This window comes from Zootoca vivipara, chromosome 3 (genome assembly GCF_965207765.1).
Source record: "Zootoca vivipara chromosome 3, rZooViv2.hap1.1, whole genome shotgun sequence".
Lineage (NCBI taxonomy): Eukaryota > Metazoa > Chordata > Lepidosauria > Squamata > Lacertidae > Zootoca > Zootoca vivipara.
Window position 1 is genome coordinate 80267968 of NC_142586.1, and position 20638 is coordinate 80288605.

The 20638-nt window shown below is 42.0% G+C and overlaps 1 protein-coding gene across 9 annotated transcripts in view; it reads left to right on the forward strand.

Annotated features, from left to right (window-relative positions):
- Nucleotides 1–20638, forward strand: part of BIRC6 (baculoviral IAP repeat containing 6) — a 144357-nt gene that overhangs the window by 88186 nt on the left and 35533 nt on the right. For 8 of the 9 annotated variants that reach the window (XM_035108256.3, XM_035108260.3, XM_035108264.3 and 5 more), the window contains 7 exons: nucleotides 459–626; nucleotides 1129–1302; nucleotides 2511–2707; nucleotides 3004–3304; nucleotides 6168–6385; nucleotides 9219–9383; nucleotides 9929–10097. In XM_035108256.3, coding sequence (XP_034964147.2) covers nucleotides 459–626; nucleotides 1129–1302; nucleotides 2511–2707; nucleotides 3004–3304; nucleotides 6168–6385; nucleotides 9219–9383; nucleotides 9929–10097 — 1392 coding nt within the window. The remainder of the gene's footprint in view (nucleotides 1–458; nucleotides 627–1128; nucleotides 1303–2510; nucleotides 2708–3003; nucleotides 3305–6167; nucleotides 6386–9218; nucleotides 9384–9928; nucleotides 10098–20638) is intronic. The other variant, XM_035108258.3, reaches the window with a different exon arrangement.

Genomic DNA, 20638 nt, shown 5'->3' on the forward strand with positions numbered 1-20638 from the left:
GAAAGGGGCTCAGTTCAAAACAGCAACAAGTTAAATACAAGTACTGTACTCCAAGTTGTTTAAAAATTTATAATGTCAGTCCCTTTGTACTCCTTGGCCAACACAGTGGAATGCAGGAGTAAACACACTGAAATAAAGATTATAGTATGTGTTAAAGAATTGGAACTGAATTGTGGCACTTAGCTATGGACGGTTCCACATGTTTCTGCATTAGTTTTAAAGGTTTCTAAATCCTCGCACCAGCTCCCATGCATACAGCAATCTCTGCCGCCCAGGTAGAATTGCCTTGGCATGCAAGCAGTGCATTCATAGGTCTGCCACACAGGTTAAAAGTTCTTCAAACATGAGATGGTGCCATGTGGAATGATTTGTGGGCATTTCTCATGCAGTTAGAATCTCATTTATTCAAGCTGTGTTGTTATATATGCCTTTAGAACGCTACTTTATTTCTGTTACAGGTTTAAAGTCTCAGTCGAAAAGGGCTGTATCCTCTACCCCCCCACGCCCACCCTCACGACGAGGGAGAGTGATGGCAGATAAAGTAGGCAACTCCTCCACTGGAGGCGACACTTCCAGCAAAACTATTAGTGTTCCTGTTTTTCACTTGTACCATAAACTGCTACCAGGTAATGTTCCATATTTTCTGATAAAGCATATTTCCCAGCATTCTGAGGCATATAAAGTCCTGGATCTATCCATTCACCCAAATGGTGGCATTATAAATAGTTTGTATTCTGTCTTTATGTTTTATATTGCTGGTTTGGATTCTGTATTATGTAAGCTGCTGGTATGCGGTTGTTGCCCAGGAGGTTGTCCGATATGCATCTTAAAGTAAACAAACAAATGAAGGCAATATTGTAGCATCTAAATATTCATCCAGATGAATAATGTGTTTGCACTATAATCCAGAAGTTTCTCAAAAGTAGCTGAAAATCTGAGGAGAGTCCAAAGTTTATGCGTTGTCAATACTTTAAGAAATAAAAACGTGAAAGCTTGAAATGACAAAAGCTCGTCACACCAAAACGATGGTTTGCATTAAGCACAGTTGAGCATCCAAATCACCATTTGAACTTCCAGATGTACAAACCATTCTTTAAAGTTGTTTGTTAACTAGTTAATGTTCTGTAGGTCAGCCACTGCCGCCCGAGATGACCCTTGCTCAGCTTCTGACTCTGCTGTATGACCGCAAACTCCCTCAAGGATACCGATCCATAGACTTGGCAGTTAAGCTTGGCTCCAAGGTGATCTCAGATCCAAGCCTCTCAAAAACAGACTCATTCAAGCGCCTCCACACTGAAAAAGGTATCCATTAAATTATCTGTTTTTATCATGTTTTCCTAACTTCTCATTCTGCTCTTTCTCCTCTGCAGTCAGCCTAGTTAATCAACACCTCTCATCCACATAAACTCTGGGAATCGCCAAGTGGCTCGTCTCTACCTTTGGTGCCCTGCTAAGAACTCTTCCCCCTTCTTTCTCTGCTTAAGATTTTGACCCCTTCAGTGCTAAAATTGAAGCCATCTGCTCTGGTGTCTCTGGCTCTCTCTTCCACCTCTCCCTCCTCTTGCACCTCCTTCTACCCCAGGCTTCCCCAAACTAAGGCCTGGGGGCCAGATGCAGCCCATGAGGCTTTTTTATGCAGCCCCCGGCAACCCCCGCTGCCGCCGCCCACTCTTAACGGCGCGGTGCAGCGCGGCTGCCCACTTCCGGGTCGTTGGAGCACCGGAAATAGCTTGTGTGCATGTGTAAGTGTCATTTCAAGTGCACTTCTGGGCCGTAGGAGGCCCATGCACATGCGCACAAGCTATTTCTGGTGTTCTGGGGACCCAGAAGTGCACCGGAAATCATGTGTGCACATGTGTATGGGCGCGCGCTCCGGCCCACAGCACAATCGGCGCTGGCGGCACCGGCCCTCGGCGAGGTAAGTTTGGGGACCCTACCCCTTCTGCCTTCTCTCCTGTCACATTTGATGAAACCACAAGTTTGTTATTCTCATCTATCCTCTGCATATGCTCCTTTGATACTGCCCCTTTCTAACTTCTGGTTACCATCTCCCCTGTTGTTGCCCACCCTCTCCTCCACATTATCAACCCCTCTGCCTTTTCGCTCCTTCTCTTCAGTGTGTAAGCATGCCTCTCTCTTTTTTCCTGTCATACCTGTTCTTTGTGCAATATACATAGATGACATTGTATTAAATCATTTATTTATAGATACTGTATTATAATCCATATGGGCAAAGTATTCTAGAGTCACCCATACCTTTTGCCCACTGATTCTTTTGTTCACAAGTCACTTCCTTTTTTGCCTACTTCTTCAGAAATGGATAACTGCTATTTACCTGAAAGAAGAGCCACATACCCCTACTCTTATGTGCAAGCTTCTTATTTCAGATTGCTTTAGCCTGTGTGCCAGAATGACCTGGGTATTCCAGATTGACAGTTCCTATGTAAAGGCCTTTTATTGAATAATATAATTTCACTGAACAATGGCTTTTTTTATCTGTGTGTAAATAGAACACGCAGATTTATTGGGGCCTTGCACTGAGGATGAAGCAGTCACACCAGGTGAAGAGTGCATGGATGCTGTGCTGGACGAATCCTTTCTTGAAGTGTGTCCCATTCAGTCTCCATTGCAAGTTTTTGCTGGTATGGGTGGCCTGGCCCTCATCGCAGAAAGGCTTCCTATGCTTTACCCAGATGTAATTCAGCAAGTAAGTCAGATCCTTACTACTTGTATTTTGCCTTCCTTTAATAAGTAGAGAAGTTCTTATTTGTGTTTTATAATGGAATATGCTGTAGACCTGTTCACAGTCTGCATAATGCTTCGGTTTTCATTTCTGATAGCAGTTGGGAAATCTTTGATTTTATTTTACATTGGTGTAATTTCATTATCGTAACTGAATTAGTCTAGGTCTAGGGACTTTCTAATGTCATTATTTGCATCAGAAAGTATTCTTAAGTAGCTGCCTCAGGGGATAGTATTAAGCATCTTCTTTTCTTTTTGAAGGTGAGTGCTCCAGTGGTTACATCCACCACCCAGGAGAAGCAGAAGGACAGTGATCAGTTTGAATGGGTTACCATTGAACAATCGGGAGAGCTGGTTTATGAAGCCCCAGAAACAATTGCTGCAGAACCTCCACCAATCAAATCAACAGTTCAAACTATGTCTCCCATACCTGCTCATTCTTTGGCTGCTTTTGGATTATTTCTTCGCCTCCCAGGCTATGCTGAGGTGCTACTTAAAGAGAGGAAACATGCCCAGTGTCTGCTTAGATTGGTGTTGGGAGTTACAGATGATGGTGAAGGAAGTATGTACTGTAACTACTAAATATATTTGGGTACTACTGCTAAAGATTTCTCTTGACTGTACAAGTTTACAAGTATCTGAAAGAGATAAAACTGGCTTTTGTGAAATTCCGTATCTCTTCTGGCTTTGGAACCAAAGTATATGAGAGTCAAAATTGGTGCTGAAGGGCCAATTTTTTTATTTTACCTTCATTGCACAGAAAAATTGGTCAGAGCTAATAGAATTTTATTTTAATTTTTAACAGGGCCTCTAATGGATCCTTGATTAAGAGCAATAACTGTTCAACTTAATTTCACTGGATTTCAGGAAATCTCTGTCCTTCATGTTAAATAAACCAGATTTTGATGGCCTTGTAAAGTTAAAATATCTAGACATTGGCCTAGTTTTTTTATCTGACGCTTATTTCTGCTCTCGTTTGGATCCATCCAAATGTAGACAGGTTGTCGTAAGTAATAAGAAAGGGCAAAATAATCTTAACTGGCACCTTGATTTTCTGCTTTTGCTTCCCTTTCCCTAGGTTTGTGTTGCAACTTTTATTATGTTATGCACAGGGTGGGAGACAATATGAACCAAGGTTACCAGAAAGTTTCTGTGTAGATATTCCCTCCAATTGGTGTGCGAAAACATACTTGATTAGAAATCACCTATTTTCCTCGCTCCTTGACCACTGTCATTCTGCTTGTTGCTTATCTCCTCCTTTCATACAGTTTGAAAATGTTGATGCTCATAGTAATTCCAAACTTTTTCTGTTTCTGTTTTCTTACTGATTGTTCTGATGAATTGTCTCTAGTGGCAATAGTTTCATACTTCATTTCCTCCACATAACAGTATTTTCTCTGTATTTTCATTAGTTGGTTGTGTGTATTTAGAGATGTTTGATAGTTTTGGTAGACTGCAGCTACAGCAGAGAAACCCTGAGTTTTAACACATTAACACTTTACTGTCTGATAAAAGGAGCTGTAGACGCTTCTCATGAGTACCACCAGGGTACTCATTTTATCAAAGCATTTCAAATACTTCGCATAGGATATGTTGTTTTCATTGGATACTAGAGATACGCTACTAATTTATTTGTTAGAAGCTGTTGCCTCACTTTTCCACTGAAGTGTAGTCAAGGCTGCTTGCATAATGAAAAATAAAATTAAACTAGCAATACAACATACAAAATGTTCACAACTAAAGACAGAGGCTACCAAATAAAGCACATAAATAAGGCAGGAAGAGGCGGGTAACTAGCATGCCAGATGCATTTAAGAAAAAGATTTTGTGGAGTGGTGAAAAGCTGCCAGGAACGTGGTGCAACAGTTACAGTGTCTAGATGCAACTACAGAGGGGAAAAAAATCCTGCTTCCCAACCAAATGCAATTCAGATGTTGTTATGGCCACAGAGAATAGCCTCCGTAGAAGAACTTAATTAGCATGGTAGAACTTCCCTTATATATCCCAAGTCATAGAGGGCTTGAAGGGCTATTAACCAGAACTTTAAATTGGGTCCAGAAATAAGCTGAAAAGTTGCTATGAAGAAGTGACATGCTTCTGATGTTGGGACCCCAGTCAACAACGTGGCCTTAGCATTCCAGGCCAGCTGAAGTTTCCAGACTGCTTTTAAAGACAGCCTCATATATTGCACTGCAGTAATCCCTCCAGTTATGATGTAACTAAGCCCCAGCCAGATCCAGGAGTAGCCCCAAGCTGCAAACTTAGATCACACCATTCTGACCAATATCAGTGTTGCTAGATTCATACATTTAAAGAAAAATAGATTAGCACCAGTGCTGCAGAAAAATAAAATATCGAAAATTCAAATGGTTAAACCCAGCGCAGCTATAATGTTTTGTAAACTTGTTATTGTAGCAAAGAGAACACAAGAGCCTGAGGTGCATGTTCTGCCATCCCTTTTAGTGTTGTGTTTTAGCATTATTGATGCTAACCGTTGTTGGCATTTTAACCGGCCTTGGCAAACTAATTTCAAACATTGATGTAAAGCTATATTTATTGTAAATCCTAAAACAGGTATCATGCCATGCCATAGTTCATTCCTGTAGGAGAAAAGGAGTATCTGAGCCTGCCATATGTTTCATGTCTCTTAACAATGGTAAAGAGATGGAGAAATGTTTCATATACACTGGGACTTAATGGCAGAACAGTTTCAAGCAAATGTTTAATCAGGTGGCGTGTTCTGGGATTTCTCATATCTAATCTGTATGCCTGGACTTAAAGAACATTGGTACTCCCACATTACAAAATGTTCCTCATATGCACTCTTGCAACACTTCACAATAATATTACTCTCAGATGTGGAGCAAATTTTGTGTAATAGGGCTTAATGTAGATTCAGGAAAAAATGGCAATGCTGTTTAATTTTTTGTTAAATTAATCTATGTCTACAAGAATCTAGCTTCCTGCATTGAGGAATTCTTTCATGCAGAAGCACTCTAAAAAAAATCTCTAGCACATTTTATCCACATGATATTCCAATGCAAAGAGAGCAACACTTAGTCCAACCATGTTGCATGAAGGCTAAGGACTAAGTTTCCTAAGCCCAGTAGAGTCCAGCCTTGTTATTTACCAGATACCTTCCTTCCTTCCTTCCTTCCTTCCTTCCTTCCTTCCTTCCTTCCTTCCTTGTGCCACTTTCAAGAAAATTAATATTATGATCTATACCTACTTCATAATGACAGTATGATCGCATTTTTCCCTTTCTGACCTTCTCCAGTTCCCTCAGTCACTCACAATTGTTTAGAAATAAACAAGAAATAGTATTTTAAAACTTAATGAAATACCTGTAATATGTTTTAAGCTTAATGCAGTGTGCTGACTCGTTGTGACAGAAATGTTAACACTTGTTTTCTCTCTCCATCTAGGCCATATTCTGCAGTCTCCTTCCGCTAATGTGCTTCCAACCCTTCCGTTTCATGTGCTGCGCAGCTTGTTCAGCACCACACCTTTGACTACTGATGACGGAGTACTCCTCAGGCGAATGGCATTAGAAATTGGGGCAATACATCTTATCCTTGCCTGTCTGTCTGCTCTTAGCCACCATGCTCCAAGAGTCCCCAATTCTAGTTCTAACCAGACGGAGGTCAGTTTTGCTTCAGAATAATAAGTTCAGAAATATAAAGATGGTTGTTTTGTTTTTTTAAGCCAACATCCTTTCTTCCATGTATTCAGAATAATGGTCAAATCTGTACTTGCTTCCATAGAGATAAAATGTTTAATATTTGATTCTATAGTTGTGATGTCATACTAGGAAGTGGCATGTCTATAACTGACATATTGAAACATGACAGTATCTAATATCAAAGAGTTGGCTAATATCTATGGCCAGAAAAGGTTTCTCAAAACCATAAGTTGTTTACAAAGAATATCTGTTACCCTTACAGCAAAGCAACTTAGCTTAGGGGTATTCCTTGATACATCTTTGTCATCAGAAGCTCTAGTGTAGCTAGGAGAGCCTATCATCTGTTTTGTCAGGTTCACCAGCTATGACTGTTCCTGTACAGGGACAGGAAGAACGCTGTAGTCCATGCGCTGATAACCTTGCGGCTAAACTACTGTAATGTGCTTTGTGCGGAACTGCCCTCTGGCCTGGTTTGGAAGCACCAGCAGGTGCAGGAGGCAAGATTTATGATGAGGGCATCTGGCCAACAACATGTGACACCATAGTTAAAGCATCTGTCAGGTTTGAGGTTCTTGTATTAATTTACAAATCCCTGAACAACTTAGGTCCTGCATAACTCAGGAACTGCCTGAACCCTTACATTCCAGCTCAGTCACTGAGATAATATGCCGGAGCCTTGTTGGTCGTACCCCAAGTTGGCGAGGCTCATTTTTCAAGAACAGGCAACCAAACCTTGAGCGTCTTTGACCCAGTCTTGTGGAATACTCTACTAATAGAGATTCAGCAAGTTTCTTCTGTTCCAAGTTTTAAAAACCTGCTGAAAACTTTTCTGTTCCATTAGGTTTACACAGACAATTCAGAATACATCTTTACGCAATAGTCATTTGAGTTCTGATTTAAACTTTTTATGTGGCTTTTATTGTATAGGTTTTACATACGGTTGTTGTGAACTGTATTTTATTTATGAATTAGCGGCATATACATATTTTTATAAATAAATAAACTGCTGGAGATCTGGCTCTAACATGTTCCAGGGTTTGATCATCCACCACATTATTCCAGTCTTTCTCCCTAATACGTATAAACAGTATGAACATAAGGTTTAAATGACTGCTTCCACAGCACAAAATGGATTTTGTGGGGAGGCCATATTAAAGTGCTTTTTGAAAAGGATTATAATTTACATCTAGCAAGAGACTAGAGTAGTTTTAATTAGCTTTACAGACCACATTTTGGAGGTTAGGGTTCCTGATATATGAAGCATGCCACTATGCATTTATAGACCACAAAAACTCACAATAGGAAATACTGTTTGTGGCTCCTTAGAACAAACTTATTTGGACTTGTAGTTTTTTAAAGTGTAGCCAAAGCTGGCATCTAGTCAACTAGTTCCAGGCCACTGAACATGCTACAAAATCCATAGTGCCTAAGCAAGCTTCATCTACAAATATTGCAGCCACACCAATCTTCTCTTTACATTGGACAAATAACCTTCATTAGAGAGATTAAGGAATTTGGGACAGGCATTTCAGGACATAGTAGATGACTTAACCATATACAGTGACAAGGGATACAATGAGAGTTGTGATAAGGTTCAAAGAACCTGCTAAGAATGCTTCCTGCTGACAGCTTCATTTGGCAAAATGATCCTCTAGTGAGAACACTACTGTGGAAAGTGATTGCTGTATCATCTTTTCTATGCTGTGTGATTCTTCTGGGCCATTAAACAAAACAAGTGTTATTTTAAATAATAAGCAATGCTCTGAAGTCCATAGAGGTAACCTTACATGTCTAAGTGCATTAGAAAATCAAGATGCTTATGTTCCAGTAAGACCTAGGAGATTTAAAGGCCGTAAGATCCCATTAAAGTTGAAGCATAGACACCCTTATGTAAGACACTTTATTGTTGTATTGCAACCTGAACATTGTCTTATAAGATTGCTGAGAGCAATTAAAATTGTGTTGTGGGTTTGGGAATCCATTAGGAATTGCTGCATAACGTACACAATAGGGTGTCAGTCACCAGGTAGTTTTGATATTCTGAGTAATTACATTGTTCTGTGCTCAAGTCGGTAACATGTTTTTGTTTTTGTTTGCTTATATAATAAGTTTTTATTCATTTTCAGTTACAGTCCAATAGTGGCCTCATTATAACAATACCAATATATAATACAAGTATTAATACCAATCATTCAAATACCGGATGGTTTGGTGATTTTCTTTATTTTTGAGTTCCAAAATCTTATTAATTTCAATTAGATTCCAGTCATAATAATAATCCCTTCTACAACAACTGCAGTATTAATAACTTCTATTCATGTTGACACATTAAATGATTTATAAAACTACAGATGAGGAACTCAAACAATATCCTTGATCTTCCTGTGTGTGGCAATTATTCCGTCCGTGGTGGTTCTTTCTGTCCTTGTAAGATGCTATGTCTTTCTTTCCCCCAGTTGTTGCTGTTATCCATCATGCCTTGGGTGGAGCTGATATCCCATTGTTGTTCCACAAATTTCTCTATCGCTCCATCCCGTGCTTTAACAACAGTAGCAAAAGTCACTCTGTCCCAGTAAATAACCTGTTGTCACCATTTTTCCTCTCAGCCTGGGTAATGGTGTTGTTGTGGCTACTCTCGAGTAAAGATGCACAAGTCCGTGCTTGTCTTTAATGGTTTTATTGTGCATACTATTTACAGTGCAGAGATAGCTGAAAACATGACCTTCTAGTCACTCTCAGAATATGAAATGAAGCGATTCTAAATAGTAGGGTGATTTATTTTTATTTTTACTAGCCACAGGTGTCAAGCACACATAACAGTGCAACCACAGAAGAACAGCAGCTTTACTGGGCTAAAGGCACTGGGTTTGGAACTGGTTCTACTGCTTCTGGATGGGATGTGGAGCAAGCTTTAACTAAACAAAGACTGGAAGAAGAACACGTCACATGTCTCTTACAGGTACTGGAGAACAGCACAACATTCATACATTGCCAAAAATTACCATTTGGTTTCTTATGTGTATTGGCTGTTTAGTTGTGCTTTAGTGCATTTTCCACTTGCATGGTCAAAAGACCCTTTCCACAATTCAGAGAACCTGGAGCTTCATTATTCCTCTCTTCCTTTCAGACTTTCTGTTGCTTAATCAACTTTTTAAAACACTTGGATGTTTGAAAAATATTATTTGAAGCACATTTGTAGCTCCTTCCTTCTTTGGGAGAAGGGAATGAAATCTGACATTTTTAAGGTGGTGTTTGTAACAGGAGTTCTTAAATTCCCCATTAAAATTGCCATTTTAAAATAATAAAGAATTCTGAACTTTTTTTGTTCTATTTTTTTTTGTCTGCCTAGTAATAAAAACTTTATAATATTGGGTTTCTTATTCATCAGATATATCACATACTCAGTTTAATAAAAGCCTAACTGTTACCTTTCAGCTCACATTCTATGTGACTTGTTCTACTATTATTAATCTAATTTTGACTCAGTGTTTTTAAACTGCTCAGGTTTTGGCTAGCTACATAAATCCTGCAGGCAGCACATCAAATGGAGATGTCCAGTCCAGCCACGAAAGTAGAGGACAAAACAGCAATGCCCTTCCATCAGTTCTGCTAGAACTACTTAGTCAATCATGTCTTATTCCAGCAATGTCATCTTATCTCCGCAATGATTCAGGTAATGTACTGCTCTTTGTTTTTAAAAACAGCATGTTCTAGTCTGGTAAATACATTTCAAGTTTTTATAAAAGTTGCTTTAGATATCAAATTCAAATGTAGCATTTGAAGTTTGGGTAATGTGTGAGAAATTAGTGGCTTGAAGCTAAATATAATTAGTCTGGAAGCAAGTAGAAGTGCAATTTGGCTGTGAGGTTTTTTGTGTTGGCAGTGCATATTTCCCACTTCTTATTCCTATTTTCTTACGTAAATGTGTACTGTTTAAATTTCATGTCCATTGTCTATGTGCAAGTACTGCAGTGATAAGCAGTAGAAGCTTCCACGAACACTATCTTTTGGCAGTAGGGCCCAGAATTGTTGCAGGTTGAGGGTCTGTCAGCATGTTATGTCTCAGTCCAATGTCAGCAGTTAGCCCAAATATATATAGTTCCTCTTCCTGTTGGGTGTGTGCATCCTTGCTTTCTGCAAAGCTGCTTCTGTTGACCTTTGAAGCTCTTGCTGTAGTGCAATTAAGCATGAGGAATTTGTCAAAAGTAGAAATAGGACTTGCCCTGTGTGCACATTAAAGCACTTTAGTGTAGGGTTTTTGAATTAGTTGAATTCTGTTTGTTCGGCCATAAGGAAAGACCCCAGCTGTCTTTGAGCACATTTCGATAATCCTACAACTGCTGAATTAAGGTTTGAATTCAGTGTAGTGTTATAGCAAATATTCCATCAGTGCAAGGATTTATTCCTGTGCAATGGAACTTTCTCTCCCTGTCCTCTCACTGAGTAAAATCTAAATCTGTTCTCTCAGCCTTGTGGAGCAGATTTGCGGATAGCACAGAGGGAGTTGAGGGAAAGTCCCATTGCCTAGACTTGCATAATGATTTAGTTGAATACCACCCCATAGGTGTTTTTGGACTTGACTTGCACTCTACTGCTTTTTCTTCATGATGAGAGTTACTGTGATATCAGCAGATTAGCATTTGTATTGCCAGGGATGGGGAACCTGTGGCTCTTCAGATGTTGTAGTCAAACTCATTATCTCTGACCACTGGCCATGCTGGCTGGGGCTGATGGAAGTTGGGAATCAAAGAATAAGTGGAGGGCCACAAGTTCCCTTTCCCTCTACAGTGATACCTCGGTTTAACAACAGTCCGGTTTAAGAACAATTTGGTTTACAAACTCCACGAAACCGGAAATAGTGTCTTGTTTTGAGAACTTTACCTCGGTCTAAGAATGGAATCCGAACGGTGGAAGGGCACCAGTGGTGGGAGGCCTCATTAGGGAAAGTGCGCCTAAGTTTAAGAACGGTTTCAAATTGTTAATGCCATGATCTCAAATGAAGCAGTTATACACAAATTCAGATCATTGCATGCTTTGTTGAAATCAGCAGATTGAAGCAGGAGTCTTCAACCTTTTAAAAACCAAGCATCCAGTTAGCCCAAGAGAACCCACTTTTCACCCAGATATAGATATTTAAATTTACTGCATAAATTTATACAGTTTATACTTTCTCTTCTTAGAAAAATACACAAGAAAAACCTGATGAACTGGTGGTATTGCTATTGGTGTTATCCCAGCTTAGGTCAGCATGACACAAGTGCACATCTTGAAATGCCATTTGACAATTTATAGACGAACAGAGGAAGCAACCTACATTTAAACCGATAGTTATGGACATAGAAGCAGTTAATGGGGAACAGCTATTGTCCTGAGGTCCACATCCAGTATCTGGTTGGCCGCTGTGGGGAGCATAGAGTTGGACTAAACGGGTCTCTCTCCTGATCCAGCTGGGCTTTCCTTAAAGTGGTAATATGTTCTAATGTGTCCCACTCAGAATAAACCCACTAAAATGAGGCCATTGTTTTAGATGGGTTTTCTCTGAATATGACTTGGATGGATATCACTCAGCATAATTAGGTGGTCAGACCTATTTCTGTTAAACACTTGAGCTGAATCACAGCAGATGCTTGGCTGTTTGGATTTTGATAGTGAATGGGAAGCACAGTTGCCTTGAGCCTCCTGTCGAACTCCCCTTTATCTTTCTTTCTTGCCTTCCTTCATTGTGAGGTTAACTGTTTCAACATTGGGCAAGGTGCATAAGTTCTGTATTTTAGACATTTCAGAGGAGTGTGAGGCATGAGAAATTTAGAATGATTAACATTGGCAAGCATATCTTTATTCCGTTTCCCAGTGTTACATTTTTAAAAACCTTGATATGAAGGCCATACTCCCTCTTGCACAAACTATATCAGTCCCAGAACAAGAACTGCTGGAAAGAAAAGCAACTCCTTGCTTTTTGAATGGGATGAAGGAAATTATGTTGTTGTTTTTTTAAATTATATTTTATTGATTTTATACAAAACAAAAACAAAAAACGAAAGATACTACATTACATATTTACCACTGGCTTCCACCCACCCTCCCTGGGCCCTCTTCTCCCACCAGAGGGACCCCCGAAAGGCAGGCAGCCGGCAGTGTTTCCTTTTATGGCTGGGTTTCTCCCCCACCCCTCCCTCCCCCCCCAGAATCCCCCCCTGCCACCGGGAGACTCCAAGAGAGGGAACGAAGAGGAGGGCATCCGTCCAGCCAATTTCCAAACAGAAGAAAGACAAACAAAAGAAAGAAGAAGAAAAAGGAAAAATGAAAGAAAAATGACTTCCCCAACCTCCCCCCTATCCCGATTTCCATTTTCAATTCTTATTTAACAGTATTCTTATTCTTATTCCCATTCTATTTCTACAAGAAAAAATTAACCTTATATTATAAAAAACTGTCCCACTTTTTAAATCCTCTTTAATCAAACTAGCTTGATCTTTCTAAATCTTTTTCATAAACAAATCTGCTCATTACTTTTATTTTTGACCTGCCTATTTTTTATCCTCCAAAGATCCTCTTTATTATTCTTATTTGTACAGATTAAAAATCATGATTTTCCCCCTCCCCGCCCCGATCACGGCCTTTCCCTTCCAGTCCAGTAAGTTCCAAAGTCGTCAGTCCAGTTGTCAGTCCTTTTTATCTGTCCTCAATAATTGATATTCAGTCTTCCTTCAACCCACCCCCTTCCTAACCTGTTTCAAAAACCAACCCCCTCTGCCTCCCCCTCCCCAGTCTTCTTTTCTTCTTTGCTGGCCATTTTTCTCATGGGTGTTCTGTCTCTCCTGTAGCTCTTGCATTATTGACTCCTGTGATCCATCTTTGTTCTTTAAATTTTCCTTTTTCCCATCGCTCAGTTCATACAGCCACTCGTCGTCTTGTGCCTTTTTTTCGGTTGAAACCTTTTCCTGTAATTCTTGTGTTCCTTCTTTAACCAAGTCCTCTTTTTGCAAATCTTGCTCCTTTTCCTCTGGTAAGTCCCGTTCTCTGAGCTCCTGTAGATCTTGATTTATTTCCAACAATTGTTGCTGAGTCTTGTATGTTTCTATTCTAAATTCCCATAAGAGTTTTATCACTTTGTCCTTGAACGCAGATGTGCAGTCTTTTGTTGCCATTGTTCCAGCTTGCTGAGGATGGCGCGAGGCTTGAGAACCAGGGGGTGTTTACAAAAGAGATATATTATTGCAAATCCAAACTGGAAACTGTATATTGTCCGTAGTATCTAACTTCAACTTTAAATTTGTTTCAAACATTCAATCAAAAAGTTTTTAAGTATCAAATCCTTATTGACATCCATCTTCACCGTCAGCTTACCGTCCTCTCCGGGCTGCCGATTTCAGGGCAGGGAGAAGCTCTCCCTTTCCTAAGGTGCAGGGAATATCAGCTTTAAAATAAGTCTCTCTCCTTCACCCTGCCACCGGAGGTAATTCTTTAAATTTAGTCTCTGAAGGAGTTCATATAATAAGCTGCTTTTCGCTGAGACTGGTCGTCATTTCAATTACATTGCTTCTTGCATCAATCAGTGGGAGAAGGTGACTTCCGTTGTTTTCCCCTTACTCCCGTTACCGAATTACAGTCCAATATTATATATTCAAACTTTACTCACGGGTTTTTCCAAATCAAAAATTTAGAAGAATCTGCCGCTCACCACCACCGGACTCGAAGCTTCACTTCGCTCAGGTAACGCTGTTCTCCAAAATGGCCCCCGCGACTGCAACCCTTTCTCTCCGGGACTCTTATTAGAGCTCGCCAGAGAATCGGGGAATCGCTAAAAAATGGGGCACCGCCGGAGCTTTGTTTCCAGAACTCTCGATCTGGAACTCTTTTGGGGCGCTGCGGCGCTTTCGCAGCCTTCCCCCCCCTCAGCGAAGCCGGGCTGTCTCGGAGCTCGAGACAAGCCCCGCCGGCCAGATCGGGCGACAAACCGGAAGTCAGGAAATTATGTTTTTGTTGTTGTTGAAAATAATGTGTTTGTCCCCAATATTTGCCATTATGTTCTCATTATTAATATGATTAACACTCATTCAAGTGTTATGCCTAGTGCCACTCTCCAACTACACCAAAAGTCTTTAAAATACATTCAGTTGTAACTAAGCTGCATTAAGTGATTTAAAAGTGTATAAAATATTTTAATGCTGTTTTTCAGGACTGAGGTCCTTTCAAGGCAGCTCACAGTAAAAACTATGCATTCATAGATTAGAATTACTTTGCTTTAAGAGGCTTATTCTGTAAATGTGGCAAATGAACAAGTTGGTCTACTAAAAGATCCCAGTGCACTGATTTGTTTCCTTTTCATTCTGCATACCCTCTAAGGACCTGCTCAGGGCAGCATGCTAACTGAAATGTCTGCCATTTTATCATTGCAGCTACCTTGTGTAGTGCCTTAAGCAAAATGATAGTGTCTGACCCAGATAACCCAGGGAGCTTCATTGCTCAATGAGAAATTTGAACTTGAGATTGATAAGCCCAAGTTGACCACAGCAGCCACTGCTCCACACTTTCTGAAGGATGCATGTGTCTACAGTGGAAGTGTAGCAGAGTGGGCTGGCTGGAAAACTAGGGTGTCATAAAAGGTCACCTCACAGCCAAGCAAGTGGCAGGAACCAATCATGGTAATACTGAACTTGGTGGATGGAAAATGGGTGGAGTGTGGAATGTTCCTGTTCACTGTTCCAGCTAGCTAAATGCACTTTCCACAGTGCTCCATTCTGTGTCCCCCTCCCCTGGTTTTTCATTCTGCCCCACAGCAGCCAGTCAATATTCAGTGTCCACTGAGCATGCTAAATCTTCATGTGGCTGTTTTGGGGATCCTCACAGGGTTTTTTCCTAAACATTTTTGTACTTCTGCAAAGTTTGGGATTCTTCCAAGCCTGCAGCTGTCTCTTTCTTCTGCATGGGTGGTGCTGTTTTGGTTACATGGACAACAGCATTCACAAGCTCCACAATTCAAGTACAGAGCAGTTCAAGTACACAGCTCCCTGAAGCCGCCTAATTGTCTCCTTGTGGTTTGTAGCTGCCCTGTCCTTTCTTTCCCCAAGTATTATTATTATTATTATTATTATTATTATTATTTATACCCCGCCCATCTGGCTGGGTTTCCCCTGCCACTCTGGGCGGTTTCCAACAAATACCAAAATACATTAAAATATCACTGTTTAAAAACTTCCCTAAACAGGGCTGCCTTTAGGTGTTTTCTAAATGTCAGGTAGTTGTTTATCTCCTTGACCTCCGATGGGAGGGCGTTCCACAGGGCGGGTGCCACTACCGAAAAGGCCCTTTGCCTGGTTCCCTGTAGCTTTGCTTCTCGCAGTGAGGGAACTGCCAGAAGGCCCTCGGCGCTGGATCTCAGTGTCCGGGCTGAACGATGGGGGTGGAGACGCTCCTTCAGGTATACAGGACCGAGGCCGTTTAGGGCTTTAAAGGTCAGCACCAACATTTTGAATTGTGCTTGGAAACGTACTGGGAGCCAATGTAGGTCTCTTAGGACTGGTGTTATGTGGTCTCGGCGGCCGCTCCCACTCACCAGTCTAGCTGCCACATTCTGGATTAATTGCAGTTTCCGGGTCACCTTCAAAGGTAGCCCTACGTAGAGCGCATTGCAGTAGTCCAAGCGGGAGATAACTAGAGCATGCACCACTCTGGTGAGACAGTCTGCGGGCAGGTAGGGTCTCAGCCTGCGTACCAGATGGAGCTGATAGACAGCCGCCCTGGACACAGAATTAACCTGTGGCTCCATAGACAGCTGTGAGTCCAAAATGACTCCCAGGCTGCGCACCTGGTCCTTCAGGGGCACAGTGACCCCATTCAGGACCAGGGAGTCCCACACACACACCCGCCCCCTGTCCCCCAAAAACAGTACTTCTGTCTTGTCAGGATTCAACCTCAATCTGTTAGCCGCCATCCATCCTCCAACCGCCTCCAGGCACTCACACAGGACATTCACTGCCTTCACTGGTTCTGATTTAAAAGAGAGATAGAGTTGGGTGTCATCCAGCCCAAACCCCCTGATGATCTCTCCCAGCGGCTTCATATAGATGTTAAAAAGCATGGGGGAGAGAACGGAACCCTGAGGCACCCCACAAGTGAGTGCCCAGGGGTCTGAACACTCATCATTCCCCACCACCACTTTCTGAACACGGCCCAGGAGGAAGGAGCGGAACCACTGTATGACAGTGCCCCCAGCTCCCAACCCCTCTAGACGGTCCAGAAGGATGTTATGGTTGATTGTATCAAAGGCTGCGGAGAGATCCAGCAGAACTAGAAAACAGCTCTCACCTTTGTCCCTAGCCCGCTGGAGATCATCAACCAGCGCGACCAAGGCAGTTTCAGTCCCATGATGAGGCCTGAATCCCGATTGGAAGGGATCCAAATGGTCCGCATCCTCCAGGCGTGCTTGGAGTTTTTCAGCAACCACTTGCTCAATCATCTTGCCCAAGAATGGTAGATTTGAGACTGGGCGATAATTCGCCATATTTGCCGGGTCTAAAGATGTTTTTTAAAGAAGCAGTTTAATTACTGCCTCTTTCAGGGGGACTGGGAATACTCCCTCATAGAGGGAAGCATTTACCACCCCACGGAGCCCATCGCCCAACCCTTCCCGGCTCACTTTTATTAGCCAGGATGGGCAAGGGTCAAGGAGACAGGTGGTCGGTTTCACTCGCCCAAGCAGCCTGTCCACATCCTCGGAGGTAACAGATTGAAATTGATCCCATGAAACATGAGTAGACAGAGCTCCAGCACTCTACCGCTCCGGCCCTGCTCCCACGGTGGAGTCTACCTCCCTCCAAATCTGAGTGACTTTATCTGCAAAAAACTTTGCAAAAGCATTGCAGAAGAAATTGGGGTCCCTACCAGGCCCCGATGACGAAGGTGATTCGGATAGATTGCGAACCACCTGGAACAGTCTCCTGCTGCTGTTTTCTGCAGATGCGATAGAAACGGTGAATAAGGTCCTCTTCGCCATCACCATTGCCACTTGGCAGGCTCGAAGTTGAGCTCTAGCCCGTGTCTGGTCTGATTCAGAATGAGTTTTCCCCCACCGGCACTCTAGCCGTCTCAGCGACTGTTTCATCGCCCTCAGCTCCAGGGAAAACCACGGGGCTGTCCGGGCTCCATGCAATCGGAGAGGGCGCTTCGGAGCCAGACAGTCAATAGCCCTGGTTAACTCTACATTCCAGTGGGCCACCAGGGAATCAGCTGAAAGGCCATCAACATGGGATAAAACATCCCCTACCACTCTCTGGAAGCCAATTGGATCCATTAAGTAGCGGGGGTGGACCATCCAAATCGGTCCCACCTCCGTGCAGAGGGGAAGGGTTGCGGAGAAGTCCAGTTGCACCAGAAAGTGATCTGACTATGGCACTTCTTTTGTTTCGCTTTTACTTAATGTCAGATCACCAACATTCATAGACACCAGGTCCAAGGCATGTCCGCGGCTATGAGTTGGGCCAGACTTATTCAGGGACAGCCCCATGGAGGCCATGCTTTCCACGACGTCCCGAGCGGCTCCTTGTAAGGTCGTGTTGTCATGAATGTTAAAATCCCCTAAGACAACCAAGCTAGGTGTCTCCAGGAGCACATCCGACACGACCTGAACTAGCTCGGGCAGGGAATCCTTGGTGCAGCAGGGAGGTCAGTACACCAAAAGGAATCCTGTACTGCCCCTATTGCCCAACTTCCAGAACATGCACTCAGAAAACTCGGTCTTACCAATAGGACGCCTGGTGCAAACTAATGACTCCCTAAAAATCACTGCAACCCCCCTCCCTGCCCACATGGCCTGGGTTGCTGTGCGTAAGAGAAACCTGGTGGACAAGCAGCGGCAAGGACAGACCCATCTGCTTCATCCAACCAAGTCTCGTGTCACACATGCCAGGTCAAATCCTCCATCCACATTCAGGTCGTGGATGGCAGTGGTCTTATTCATCATTGACCTGGCATTGCACAGCAGCACTTCAGATCATGTGGGTATCCCTTGCCGATTCCAGTATCCGTCCGGTCAGGACCAGACACGGAGGCCAAGAGTCCCTGCCCAATAAAGTATTTTGAACAAAAGAGAAACAAAGCATCCCTTTTAGATCTCTGACATAATACTGCATTTATATCTTGTTTCCCCTATTTTAAGACGTAGTCATAAAATAAGCCATAGCAGGATTTTTAAGCATTCAAGGAATATAAGCCATACCCCGAAAATAAGACATAGTGATAGGTGCAGCAGTAATGCCAGCTGCGGCAGCAACTGTTTTAGCCAGTTAAGTTTCTGGCTTCCAACAGAGGCATCATTTAAATTAGGACAATAACACAAACATACATATTGCAAACCAACAACACATTGTTTGTAGAATGCTGTGCACCCTAGTTAGCTTGGCCGATTAAAAATATCAGACCCAGACCTATACTGTTAGTGAGCTTCAGAATAAAAACAGGAGGGGGGGGAACCCATTTCCAATATGTAGGTGGTTAGATTTTAAAGGAGTGGGGAATGTATTTCAGCTTGAGGGCTACATTCCCTTCTGGGCCACCTTCTGGGGGGCCATACACCAATGGTGGAGAGAGTAGCTTGTGCCAATTTTGCCTTTGCACGGTAAGCTGGTAAACACACACACACACACACCCTCTGTATTCTCCATCCAGACCCTGGGCCTGAGGTTCCCCAGCCATGATGAAATGTGCTCTCCAAAATGTGGTTGCATTTTGAATGTGTTTGGTCTGTAGATGGCATCAATTTGCTGCAGTAATAATGAAATTCCTACCTACTTAAGTGATGGGCCAGACTTAATAGCTTAATCAATTTCTTGTACTGATGAATCAATCAAACCCTGTTTCTTAAATCATAATTGAAATCGTTCTAAAATACCTTCAAATAGCTCCTAAGCCCTTCTCTTTGCATTTTCCCCTTGCATTCTATATGCTTTGTTGATTGGTTTAGACCTGCTCATTCAATTAAAATGTTATGAAAACATGCTGTAGTAATTGCTTCTTATCGGACTGGCACAATTACAAATAGTCACACATTTTTACTAATGCTGTTTATATGGAAGGGTGATTACCTACCTGTTCTCTCTATGTCTAGGGTAAAATCTAGTGATATCCATGCATGCATGAGCAGGCCAGCTATTCATGGTTTGGATTTCGCCTTCCTCTCTTCCCCCCACATGCCCCTGAAATCACTCCACAGGGGGCTGCAGAGGGAGGAGAGGGAGGGAGGTGAAGCCTCATTCTTTTCACCCAACATTGGAATTCACCTCTTGTTCATTTAAAAACAGGTGGGGGGGAGAAAAAGTGTATCCTCCTGTGCCAGTATCCTAATTGTATGGCTTAGGGGAAGTGGTGAATGTGGGCAGTGTTTGTGGCTGCAGTGAGAATTATGGAAGGTTGATTGGGTTGATGAAGGCTATTAACATCTATTTACACAAACAAACCTGGTTACTTGTGTTGCAGTTGACGTATAGTCTTTGGTACAATATTCTTCGTGATACTGTAGTTTGGGCTTAGAAGTAAATCAAGGAAACATTGTTTAGCATTGTAATATGGTTTATTCCACTTAAAACGATAAGTAGAACTATGTGTCCAGCTTCTGCTTGTATCATCTTGCCTTTATTCATGGCCCACTTCTTTCTTTCTGATCTCAAATATGGCCTCTCTGTTGCATGCCAGGGAAATAAAGCTCTTCTGTGCTCCTAAAATCCTTTATATATCTCTGAGTACTTGGCTAGTCTCCCAAGCATTAGTTTAGATGTTCACAATAAACATGGTTTAATTTAGATTAAGGAATCAGTGCTTTCACTGGGTAGAGAATTTGGTTCCTGGGAGGACTGAGATCAACCTACCTTTCTCTAGGCCCCAGTTCCCCACCTATAAAGCGACCTTCATGGTGCTTTAGGAATGAGCATTATGTAAAAGATTAAATAGCAGTAGATGGCAACAGCCTTGTTCTATATCTACTCTTATTATAAATATTTTTATTTTTTAAAAAAATGTGTGTGTATCTCATTTAATAAATCGCTCCCCCCACCAAAGATATCATGTTGGAACTAGAAGCATGGAGCCCTAGTTTCAAAATTATTCTGAATTTTAAAAGCTTTATTCAGAGGATGGCCTGGCAGTACTATGAAGATGGTCCTTTTAAAGAATTGGTTTGGTTTGAAAGTAGAATGTGAAAAACATATGTACGTTTTCCTT